Here is a 12,270-nt window from a genome sequence, read left to right on the forward strand (position 1 = left end):
CGTGGTTCTTCACATACATTGCCACAATAATTTCAAAAGGTTATGCCAGTTTTCCTGCCACCAGCACTCTGTATCGCTGTATTTTATTACATACTTGACAGTTCATTATCACCATTGGTTTTGTTCTATTTTTTTCTCGTAAAAATTAACCATTTTAACCATTTTTAACTGCACAGTTAGGTGGCAGTAAGTGCATTCACATTGCTGGGTAACTATCACTAGCATCCATCTTCAGAACATTTTAGCTTTCCCAAATTAAAACTCTGCGCCTGTTAAATAACTCCCCATCCTTCCCTCACCCCATCCCTGGCAGCCACCATTCTATTTTCTGTCTCTATGAATTTGACTATTTCAGATACTTCATAGAAGTAGAATCAGATGGTATTTGTACTTTTGTATCCCTTGTCACTTAGTATAATGTCTTCAGTGTTTATCCATGTTGAGGCATGTGTCAAAACTTCCTTTCTTTTTAAGGTTAAATACTACTCCATGTTATGTACATACCATATTTTATTTATCCATTCATCTGTCCATGGGCACTTGGGTTGCTTATACCCGTTGGCAATTTTGACTAATGCTACTGTAATTTTGGGTGCACAAATATTTCAAATCTCTGTTTTCAGCTATTTGGGGGATATATAGCCAAATGTGGAATTGCTGGATCATATAGTAATTCTATTTAAACTTTTTAAGGAACTACTGTACTATTTTCCATAGCAGCGGTACCATTTTACATTCCCACCAGTGCACAAGGGTTCCAATTTCTCCACATGCTCACTAGCACTTGTTAGTTCCTGCTGTTTTATTCCTTTGATAATTGCCATCCTCATGGGTGTGAGGTGGTATCTTATTGTGGTTTTGATTTGCATTTCCCTAGTTACTAGTGATACCGAACATCAATGTGCTTATTGGCTATTTTATCTTCTTTGGAGAAATGTCTATTCAAGTCCTTTGTACGTTTTTAAATCAAGTTGTTTGGTTTTTTTGTTGTAGGATTTCTTATATATTTTGGATATTAACTCCTTATTTTAATGGCTTGTAAACATTTTCTTCCATTTTGTAGGTTGCCTTTTCACTCTGTTGATAATGTCCTTTGAGATATAAAGATTTTTATATTTTGATGAAGGCCATTTTATCTGTGCCCCCTCCCCCTTTTTTTGCCTGTGCTTTTAGTATCCTATTTAAGGAATCATTTCCAAATCCAACATCATGAAGATTTTCCTCTAAGATTTTTTCTATGAGTTTTATAGTTTTGGTTCTTTTGTTTAAATCTTTAAACTTCATTTTTTTTGCATGTGGATACCTAGTGTTCCCAGTGCCATTTATTGAAAAGACTGCCCTTTCCTCATTGAATGTCCTTGTCATTTTGTCAAAAACCATTTGACCATAAATGTGAGGATTTGTTTCTGGGCTCTTAATGCTATTCCATTGGTTTTCTTGTCTGTCTGTATGCCAACACGACACTGTTTTGACTACTGTAGTTTTGTAGTAAGTTTTAAAATCAGGATGTGTTAGACCTCCAACTTAATCTTCTTTTTCAAGATTGTTTTGGTTATTCAGGATCCCTTGAGATTCCATATGAATTTTAAGATGGATATTCTATTTCTACAAAAGAAATTGGGATTTGGATTTTGATAGGGATTGCAGCAAATGTGTAGATGGCTCTGGGTGACATTAGCAATATTAACTCTTTTAAATTCATGAACACGGAATGTCTTCCCATTTGTTTCTGGCTTCTTTAATTTCTTTCAGGGAAGTTTTATAGTTTCCAGTGAGCAAGTCTTTGGACTCCTTGGTTGTGTTTACTCCTAAGTATTTTATTCTACTTGACGGGATATTAAATGGAGTTGTTTTCTGCATTTTTTAAAGTTAATTGTTCGTGTATAGAAATACAACTGATGGTTGTATGTTAATTTTTGCCTTTTGCAATTTTGCTGAATTCATTTATTCTAACATTTTTATGTGTGTGGAATCTTCTGGGTTTTGTACATGTATGAAATAGTATTATATGCAAATAGGTAATACTAGTTCTTTCTTTCCAATTTGGGTGCCATTTGTCTGTCTGTCTGTCTTGCCTAATTGCTCTAGCTAGGACTTTACAGTACGTTGTTGAATAGGAGTGGCAAGTGGGATCACTTTGCCTTCTTCCTGATTTTAGAGGAAAAGCTTTGAGTTTTTCACTATTGAGTATGCTGTTAGCTGAGGACTTCTCATAGATGGCCTTTATTATAGTGAGGCAGTTTCCTTCTATTCCTAATTTTTCTTTTTCTGCATCAGTTCAGGTGATTGTGTGTACCCCCCTTCATTGTGTTAATATGTTATATTGATTGGTTTTTTTTCATATGTTGAATCATCCATGCATCCCAGGAATAAATCCCACTTGGTCATGATGTGTGGTCTTTTCAATGTGCTGTTGAATTCTGTTTGTGTTAGTATTTTGTTTAGGTTTTTTGAGGATTGGTGTTAATTCTTCTTTAAATGTTTGGTAGGATTCTCCAGTGGGGCCATCTGGTTCTGGGCATTTCTTTGTTGAGAGATTTTTGATGACTAATTCTATCTTCTTATAGATCTATTCAGATTTTCTATACATGATTCATTCTTGGTAAGTTGTGTGTTTTTAGAAATTTGTCTGTTTCATTTAGGTTATAAATCTGTTGATATACATTTCCTAGTATCCTTTCATAATTATTATGTAAAATCAGTAGTAAAGTTTAATTTCGATTTTAGTTATTTGAATCTTAATTTTTTTCCATCAGTGTAGACAAAAGCTTATCAATTTTGCTGATTTTTTTGAAGAACCAACTCTTAGTTTTGTTTATCTATTGTTTTTTTTCCCCTGTTCTTTTTTTTTTTTTTTTAAGATTTTATTTATTTATTTGACAGAAAGAGAGACAGCTAGAGAGAGAGGGAACACAAGCAGGGGGAGTGGGAGAGGAAGAAGCAGGCTCCCAGCGGAGGCGCCTGATGTGGGGCTTGATCCCATAACACCAGGATCACGCCCTGAGCCAAAGGCAGACGCTTAACGACTGAGCCACCCAGGCGCCCCATTTTCCCTGTTCTTTACTTTATCTCTGCCCTAATTGTTATTATTTCCTTCCTTATACTAGCTTTGGGCTTTGTTCTCCTTTTTCTAGTTCCTTAGAGTGTAAATTTAGGTTATTAATTTGAGATCTTTTCTTTTTTAATGTGAACATTTATAGCTGTAAATATTTTCTTAAATTCCACATATGAGTGAAATCATATGGTATTTCTCTTTCTCTGACTGAGTTTGCTTAGCATAATACTCTCTAGTTCCATTCATGGCAAGGTTTCATTTTTTTGGATGGCTGAGTAATATTCCACTGTGTGTGTGTATGGATAAAGAAGACTCATTCATCAGGTGATGGACATTTGGGCTCTTTCCATAAATTGGCTATTGTTGATAATTCCGCTATAAACATCGGGGTACATGTATTCCTTCAAATCTGTATTTTTGTGTTCTTTGGGTAAATACCTAGTAGTGTAATTGGTGGATCGTAGGGTAGTTCTATTTTTACCTTTGCAAGGAGTCTCCATACTGTTTTCCAGTGGCTGCACTAGTTTGCATTCCCATCAACAGTGTAAGAAGGGTCCCCCTTTCTCTGCATCATCTCCAACACCTGTTGTTTCCTGTGTTGTTAATTTTATCCATTCTAACAGACATGAGGTGATATCTCATTGTAGTTTTGATTTGTATTTCCCTGATGAATGATATTGAACATCTTTTCATATGTCTGTTAGCCATCTGTGTGTCTTCTTTGGAAAAATGTCCGTATCTTCTGCCCATTCTTTAATTGGATTATTTGGTTTTTGGGTATTGAGTTTTATGAGTTCTTTAAAGATTTTGGGGGTACTGACCTGTTATCAGATACATCATTTGCAAGTATCTTCTCCCATTCTATAGGTTGCCTTTTAGTTTTTTTAATTGTTTCCTTCACTGGGTAGAAGGGTTTTATTTTGATGAAGTCCCAATAATTTATTTTTGGTTTTGTTTCCCTTACCTCAAAAGATGTGTCTAATAAGAAGTTGGTATGGCTGATGTTAAAGAGGTTACTGCCTGTGTTCTCCTCTAGGAATTTGATGGTTTCCTGTCTCACATTTACATATCTTTCATCCATTTTGAATTTATTTTTATGTATGGTGTAAGAAAGTGGTCCAGTTTCATTCTTTTGCATGTTGTTGTGCAGTTTTCCCAATGCCATTTGTTGAAGAGACTGTTTTTTTTTTCCGCATTGGATATTCTTTCCTGCTTTGTTGAAAATTAGTTGACCACTACATTAATGAAAGAAAGGATAAGAACCATATGATCCTCTCAATATATGCAGAAAAAGCATTTGACAAAGTACAATATCCATTCATGATAAAAACCCTCAATAAAGTAGGGTTAGAGGGAACATACTTCAATATAATAAGGGCCATATATGAAAAACCCACAGCTAATATCATCCTCACTGGGGAAAAACTGAGAACTTTTCCTCTGTTGTCAGGAATAAGACAGGAATGTCTACTCTCACCACTGTTATTTAACACAGTACTGGAAGTTTTGGCCTCAGCAATCAGACAAAAAGAAATGGAATCCAAATCAGCAAGGAAGAATTTCACTATTTGTGGATGACATGATACTCTATATAGAAAACCCAAAGACTCCAACCAAAAAATTGCTAGAGCTGATACATGAATTCGGCAAAGTTGTAGGATACAAAATCAACATGCATAAATCTGTTGAATTTCTATACACCAATAATGAAGCAGCAGAAAGAGAAATCAAGGAATCAGTTCCATTTACAATTGCACCAAAAACCATAAGATACCTAGGAATAGACCTAAACAAAGAGGTACTCTGGAAACTATAAAACACTTATAAAAGAAATTGAAGATGTCGCAAAGAAATGGAAACACATCCAAGCTCATGGATTGGAAGAACAAATATTGTTAAAATGTATATACCACGCAAAGCAATCTACACATTTAAGGCAATCCCTATCAAAATGCCACCAGCATTTTTCACAGAGCTAGAACAAACAATCCTAAAATTTTCATGGAAGCTCAGAAGACCCCAGATTGTGAAAACAATCTTGAAAAAGAAAAGTAAAGCTGGTGACATCACAATTCTGGACTTCAAGTTCTATTAGAAAGCTGTAGTGATCAAGACAGTATGGTGCTGGCACAAAAATGACACATAGATCAATGGGACAGAATAGAAATCCCAGAAATAAACCCACAACTATATGATCAAGATTGATTTTTTTGGATTTCTTTTTTATTTCCTCTTTGACCCAATGATTTTTTGAGTTTGTTGTTTAATTTCCACATGTTGTGTGTTTTCCTTCTATTTCATTATGATTAGAAAAGACACCTTGTGTGATTTCGGTCTTTAAATATTAAGATTTGTTTTGTATCCTAACATACAGTCTTTCCTAGAGAATGTTCTGTGTGCACTTGAGAAAAACGTGTATCCTGCTGTTGTTGGGTGGCATGTTTCGTATATGTCTATTAGATCCAACTGGTGTATAATATTCAAGTTCTTTATTTCCTTATTGATATTTTGGCTGGTTCTATTCATTACTGAAAGTGGGGTATTGAAGTTTCATACTATTATCATAAAGCTATATATTTTTCAAATTCTGTCAGTGTTACATGTATTTAGGAGCTGTAATGTTTGGTGCTGATATGTTTATAATTGTTAAATCTTCTTGGTGAATTGGTTCTTTTTTTGATTGTATGATGTTTTTCTTTGTTTCTTCTAATAGTGTTTGACTTAAAGTCTATTTTTCTGATAGTAGCATATCCCAATTCTTTTGGTTGCTATTTGCATGAAGTATCTTTTTTCATCCTTTTACTTTCAACCTATGTGTGTCCTTAGATCTAAAGTGAGTCTCTTGTAGACAACATGTAGTTAGATCCTGTTTTTTATCCATTCTGCCAATTTGCATCTTTTGATTAAGGAGTTTAATCCATTTACATTTAAAGTAATTACTGATAGGGTAGGACTTTTGCCATTTTGTTACTTGATTTCTGTGTGTCATTTAGCTTTTTTGTGCCACATTTCCTCCCTTACTGCCTTCCTTTGTATTTAGTTGATTTTCTTGTAGTGACACATTTCGATTCCCTTTTCATACTGTTTGTGTATATTCTATAGATATTTTCTTTTTGGTTACCATGGGGATTACTTGTGGCATCTTAAAGTTATTACAGTCTTGAAGTGATACCAACTCAACCTCAGTCTCCTATAAAAATTCTGCTCCTCTTCAGCTCTGCCCTCCCTTACTTTGTTAATGATATCCCAAAATACATCTTTATATATTGTGTTCCCCTTAATATAGATTTATAATTATAATTTTTTTGTACTTTTGTCTTTTAAATCTTGTGCAGGAATAAGAAGTAGAATTACAAACAAAATTATAATACTGGTTTTTATATATCTTTATGTATTTTTACCAGAAAAGAGCCATATTTTTGTATGGCTTTGAGTTATTGTCTGGTTTCCTTTCATTTTAATTTAAAGGACTCCCTATAGGGAGTCTTGTAGGGCAGGTCCAGTGGTAATAAACTCCTTCAGCCTTTATCTTAGAATTCCTTAATTTTTCACTCATTTTTACAGGACAGTTTTGCCAGATATAGAATTCCCAGTTGACAATCTTTTCTTTCAGTACTTTAAATATGTATCATCCCACTGCCTTCTGGCCTTCAAAGTTTCTGCTGAGAAATCTGCTTGTTACCTTAGTGAGGATCTCTTGTATGTGATGAGTTTCTTTTCTGATGCTGTTTTAATTAGTGCTGCTTTGATTTTTATTTTTAAAATTTTCAAAATTTATTATTATTTTTTGCACCAATGACCATTTATTGAGTGCTTCTGTAAAGTAGGCATTGTGCTAGATATTCACATAGAGACTCACAGAACACCCAAAACTGTATGAACTATGTCCGATTTTAATGGATCACCACCCCAACCTCACCTCTGCGTCTTTACTTTTGGGACAGTCTTGTGCTTATTCTTAAGCAGCATTCTTGCAACTTGTGCCTGGAGTCACAGGGAAGTGAAAGATATTTCCTTGTTGGTTTCATGGTGTTAGCTGTAAGACACCTCTTCTCATATATAACCCAGAAATTGCACCCCTAACTCAAGCTAGTCTATTTTTACAGACTGTGGGGGAAAAGGTCCGTGAATTTCTACACTTGCCTGATCTTACTTTCCTTATCACACTTAAGTGTGTTTCCTAGTTTCAGTTAGGACTGAAAGCAATGTACCATAATCCCATGAGCATAGCTTCTCAGAGTGCTTCCCTCTCCACAGAGGAGGCAGTCCTTCATCTCTCCAAGGAGGTCAAGTGCTCATTAGACTTCTTCCCATTTAGTAGATAGGCAGACTCTTAAAAACTGGGCAACTTTTTTGTCATCATGAGCACTGGGTATTGTAAGTAAGTGATGAATCACTAAATTCTACTCCTGAAACCAGTAGTACACTAGATGCTGAGTAGAATTTAAATAAAAACGTAACCCACAAAACTTAAAAAAAAAAATCCAACTGGGCAACTTTTGGAAACTTCTCTAAAATTTGAGGTAAATATTTAAATTAATGCTGTTTTTAAATTTCAATTTCCAATCATTTATTGCTACTACAGAATTTTTGTAAACTGACTTATATCGGTCTGAATGGTCGTGTTCCCCTGCCTCCCAATTCATATGTTAAAATCCTAACCCCCAAAGATGATGGTAGTTAGGAGGTTGGGTCTTTTGGCAGTGATTAAGTCAGAGTGGAGCCCTTATGAGTGGGACTAATTGCCTTATAAAAGAGACCCTAGAGAACTCTCTAGCCTCTCTGCCATATGAAGTGAGAAGGCACTGCCTGTGAACCAGAAAGTGGGCTCTCACCAGATACTGTGTAGTTGGTGTCTTGATCTTGAACTTCCCAGCCTCTGAAACTGTGAGAAATTAATTTCCATTTTTATAAGCTACCTAGTCTATGGTGTTTTGTTATAGCAGCTCAGATGCCTGAAGACAATTTCCTTATTCTTTTAATATCTTCAGATCTGTGGCAACACCCCTTCTTAAATTCCTGATAGTATTTGTTTATTTTTTCTCTCTTTTTCTCTCTCTTTTTTTCTTGTCAGTCTGGCTAGAAGCTTATCAATTTTATTGATCTTTTTAAAGAATGAACTTTTGGTCTAACTTTCTCAATTTTTTCCAGTTCTCAATTTCATTTATTTCTTCTTATTGTTTTCTCCTTTGCCAGGAGCTCAGTTCAGTCTTCTCTTTTTAGTTTCTTATGGTAGAATTTTAGGCCATTGATTTGAAACTTCATTCTTTTTGAATATAGTCATGTAATGCTGTAAATTTCCCTCTAGGCACTGCTTTAGCTACATTTCACAAGTTTTGAAATGTTATGTTTTTGTTTGCATTCAATTAAAATTATGTTCTGCTTTCCCTCATGACTTACTCTTTGATCCATGGGTATTTAGAAATGTGTTAATTTTTAAATGTTAGAGGATTTTCCAGATCTTTCTGTTACTGAGTTCTGGTTTAATTCTTTTGTGCTTAGAGAACATGCTTTGTGTGTGTTAAGTTTGTCAGGATTTGTTTTAGAGCCCAGAATATGGTCCCATTTTGGTGAACATATTATGTGCACTCTTTAAAAAAGTGTTCCTTTTGCTATTTTGGGATAGAGTATTCTGTAAATGTCGATTAGGTTAAATTGTTTGATTGTGTTTTTTAGGTCTTTTACATCCTTATTAAATTTCAGTCTTTTTCTATTGTTCACTGCGAGAGGAATGTTGAGTTCTCCAGCTATAATTATAGATTTGTCTGTTTCTCTTTTCACTTCTATCAGTTTTGATTTCTTTTTGTTCTTTTGTGCTTGGCTTATTTCAGCTCGTACAATCCTTTATGTTTTTCATTTATCCATTGAGCATAATATCACTTTACTTTCTACTTTGTTGAATTATTGTTTAAAATAAAATGAAAGAGTTAAAACCTAACAACTACTGTACAAATTTAAGGATGTATATACAAAAACTGGCAGTTACTACCTGAAACTAGTAAACTCATTTATTGTCTGAGTATAAGTGTGTTTACTTTATTTATGATTTAAAACTTATCCCCATGTTGCATAGAAATGCTGGGATTGTTCTAAAATATAAAATTAGGGAACACACATTGGAAAGGAAAGAAATGTAGAAAAGAAATATATTTTAAGATCACTTGTGAAATGTTTAACTAATTTTATATTTTGTGTGATAAAATGTTTTATACACCTTTTTGACTTGAAAAACTTTATTTCTTTCTCTTTCTAGGATTCTAATTCTCAGATGGATTTAAGCATTCAGGTAACCGATGATATTAATGAGATAATTCAAATAGATGGAACCGGTGATACATCTTCCAATGACGAAATAGGAAGTACAAGAGATGTAGATGAGAATGAATTTCTAGGGATTATTGATGCAGGAGACCTGAAGGTACTTGAAGAAGAAGCTGACCATATATCAAATGAAGATTCAACTGCCAACAGTAGTGAAAATGAAGATCCTCAAACAGACGTTGTAGAAGAGGTGAGGATCACTTTGAGGTGAAACTGTTTTTTAAATTGAGTTTATAGCATTTGTACTTTAATATACTTCTAATATACTTTGTTCTTTAATATCCTTTGATATACAAGAGAAATCGCAATTAAGATTAACCCTGTCTTTAGTCTTTTAAAATGAGACTTATTTGTACCCTAGTATTTAAACTTTTAATCTTAAACTGTAATTCAAACTTGTATTAAGTATTTGGGAATCGGCTACTATGTTTGTTGGTCCTAACTAGAGATAGTGGGAGGTTTAGAGGATGGGAGTGGAGGTACAGAAGGCAGCCAGGTTAGAAGCATATAGTATCTGCTCTGATTCTAATAATTGCAGTAAATTTTTGTGGTGTGGTAAGTAGTACTATCATTTATGATGGCCTTACAGGTGAGCCAGGTACCACGCTAAGTCTTACCTGCTTTTTGTTATTTAACGTTTCTACCACCCTATGGGTCTTATTACTATCCTCATTTAACAGATGAGAAAACTGAGATATGAAGAGATTTAGTAAATCGACAAAGGTCAGTCTTGTAGTTACTAAATGTCCAAGCTCGGATTCAAACTCAGGCTATTTGACTTTTTAAGTACAATACTATTCTCTTTCCAAGTTCCTTTCTTTCTCTCTCTTTTTAAAAAAGATTTTATTTATTTATTTGAGAGAGAGAGCAAGCAATGGAGAGAGAGAGAGCGCACACAAGCAGGGAGGAGGAGGAGAAACAGTTTCCTTGTGAGCAGGAAACCCCCTATGGGGCTTGATCCCAGGACCCTGAAATCATGACCTGAGCTGAAGGCAGACACTTAACCGACTGAGCCACTCAGGTGCCCCACTAAGTTCCTTCATTTCTACATGTATCTCTGTCTTTAAAAAATTCAGAGCATCATGAAATTCCTTAATGGGACCATCTTCCATCTTTAGGACCCTTTAAATTCTGGAGATGATGTGAGTGAGCAGGATGTGCCAGACCTGTTTGACACAGATAATGTAATCGTCTGCCAGTATGACAAGGTACTGTATTCACCTTTTTAAACTTTGGGTTTATTAATTGCATTTCTGGTAGAAAGTTATGTAAAATAATGGACAATTATGATGATGAATTACAGTTCGTAGTTAATCATGAAAAAGTTCATTAATTATATATATTTTGTGTCTAACACTGTGCTGTGTGGTCTCAGTGATACAAAAAAAGTGATAGTTCTTATCTTGAGGTGACAATCTTATTGAAACAAGATGTTTCTGTATGTAATAAAAGAATGGCATACAATAAGATGGTCGGTAAATCAGAAGCTAAAATATGTGACAGGCAAATCAAATGCTAAAATACATGGCATATAAATCAAATGCTAAGATATGTGGCACAGACAGTAAGTCCAAAAACTAGCTAGGAAATACAAGAAATCATTTGTAGTTGGAGTTCTCCACAAATCCTTCATGGGTGATGTGGAGCTTTGAAATAGGTCTTAAATGATTTGTAAGATATAGGTAAGTGTAGAGAGTAGACATTCTGAGTGGAACCGCTTAATACAAGGCAGAGAAATGAATGAATGTAGAATGTACAAGGGGGCAGTGAAGAGACAGATCTGCCTTAAATGAAGTGTTCTTTTTTTGGATTTATTAGAAAATGAGGCTGGGTTGGGGACAGAGTTGGCAGCAGATTGGAAAATCCAGAATCCTGGTAGGAGAAATTCAAACTTGATTTGATGGATGTTAGCATTCTGAAATGTTACTGAGAAAGTAAGTTTAAATCTGGCTGTCTTTGCTGATTAGGCAGAGGCAAATGGTAAGAACAGGGATAGTGCAGACATGAAGTAACCAGAGCCTGGGCCAACATGGCAATGTGGAACATGAAAGATTTAGAGATGGAGACTTGGGGATTGTTTGGACATTAGAGAATGATGAACAAAGAGCTTTGAGGGGCACCTGGGTGGCTCAGTCTGTTAGGTGTCCAACTCTTGATCTCAGTTCAGGTCTTGATCTCAGGGACATTATTTCAGGCCCTGCATTGGGCTCCACACCTAGTGTGGAGCCCACTTAAACAGTTGAAGGTGTGTCAGTTTTCAAACCTAGAAATTACGTTAGAAGCAATTTAATTTTAGCAATTAAAATAGAAGACTGCTTTTTTCTTCTTTTTAAATACTGTATCTGTGATTATGTGTAGAATAGTCAGCTTTGTCTTGAATTCCTGCATATTTACTTTTTTGTTTTTAGAAGCTTTGAGATATAATTCACATCCTATAGAACTCATATTTACAGTGTACAATTCAGTGGTTTTGTATATTCATGGATATGTGCAGCCATTAACATAGTCCATTTTAGAGCATTTAATCACCTCGAAAAGAAACACTATTCGCTTTAGTTCCCACTCCCATATCTCCCCATTTCCTTTCATCCTTACCCCAGGCCTAAGAAACCACTAGTATACTTTCTGTCTCTTTAGATTTCCGTATTCTGGAGTTTCATATGAAAGGAATCCTATAATAAGTGGCTTTTTCTTTTTCTTTTTTTTTTTGGTGCCTGGCTGCTTTTCCTTCACACAGTGTTTCAGGATGCATCCACGTCATAGCATGTAACAGTTCTTCATTCTTTTTTTATTGCTGAATACTAGTCCATTGAATAGATATACCACATTTTGTTTATCCAGTCATCTGTTGATGGACATTTGGGTTGTTGCCATTTTTTGGCTTTTATGAAGCA

At 34.8% G+C, this 12,270-nt stretch overlaps 1 protein-coding gene across 1 annotated transcript in view; it reads left to right on the plus strand.

Moving 5' to 3' along the window:
• The window catches only part of GTF2A1L (general transcription factor IIA subunit 1 like), a 36,284-nt gene extending 24,896 nt beyond the window's left edge, over positions 1 to 11,388 (plus strand). The window contains exons 4-6 of the mRNA XM_048222706.2: positions 9,309 to 9,566; positions 10,495 to 10,584; positions 11,344 to 11,388. Coding sequence (XP_048078663.2) covers positions 9,309 to 9,566; positions 10,495 to 10,584; positions 11,344 to 11,388 — 393 coding nt within the window. The remainder of the gene's footprint in view (positions 1 to 9,308; positions 9,567 to 10,494; positions 10,585 to 11,343) is intronic.
• Positions 11,389 to 12,270: the final 882 nt, after the last annotated feature.

This window comes from Ursus arctos, unplaced genomic scaffold (assembly GCF_023065955.2).
Source record: "Ursus arctos isolate Adak ecotype North America unplaced genomic scaffold, UrsArc2.0 scaffold_8, whole genome shotgun sequence".
Classification (NCBI taxonomy): Eukaryota; Metazoa; Chordata; class Mammalia; order Carnivora; family Ursidae; genus Ursus; species Ursus arctos.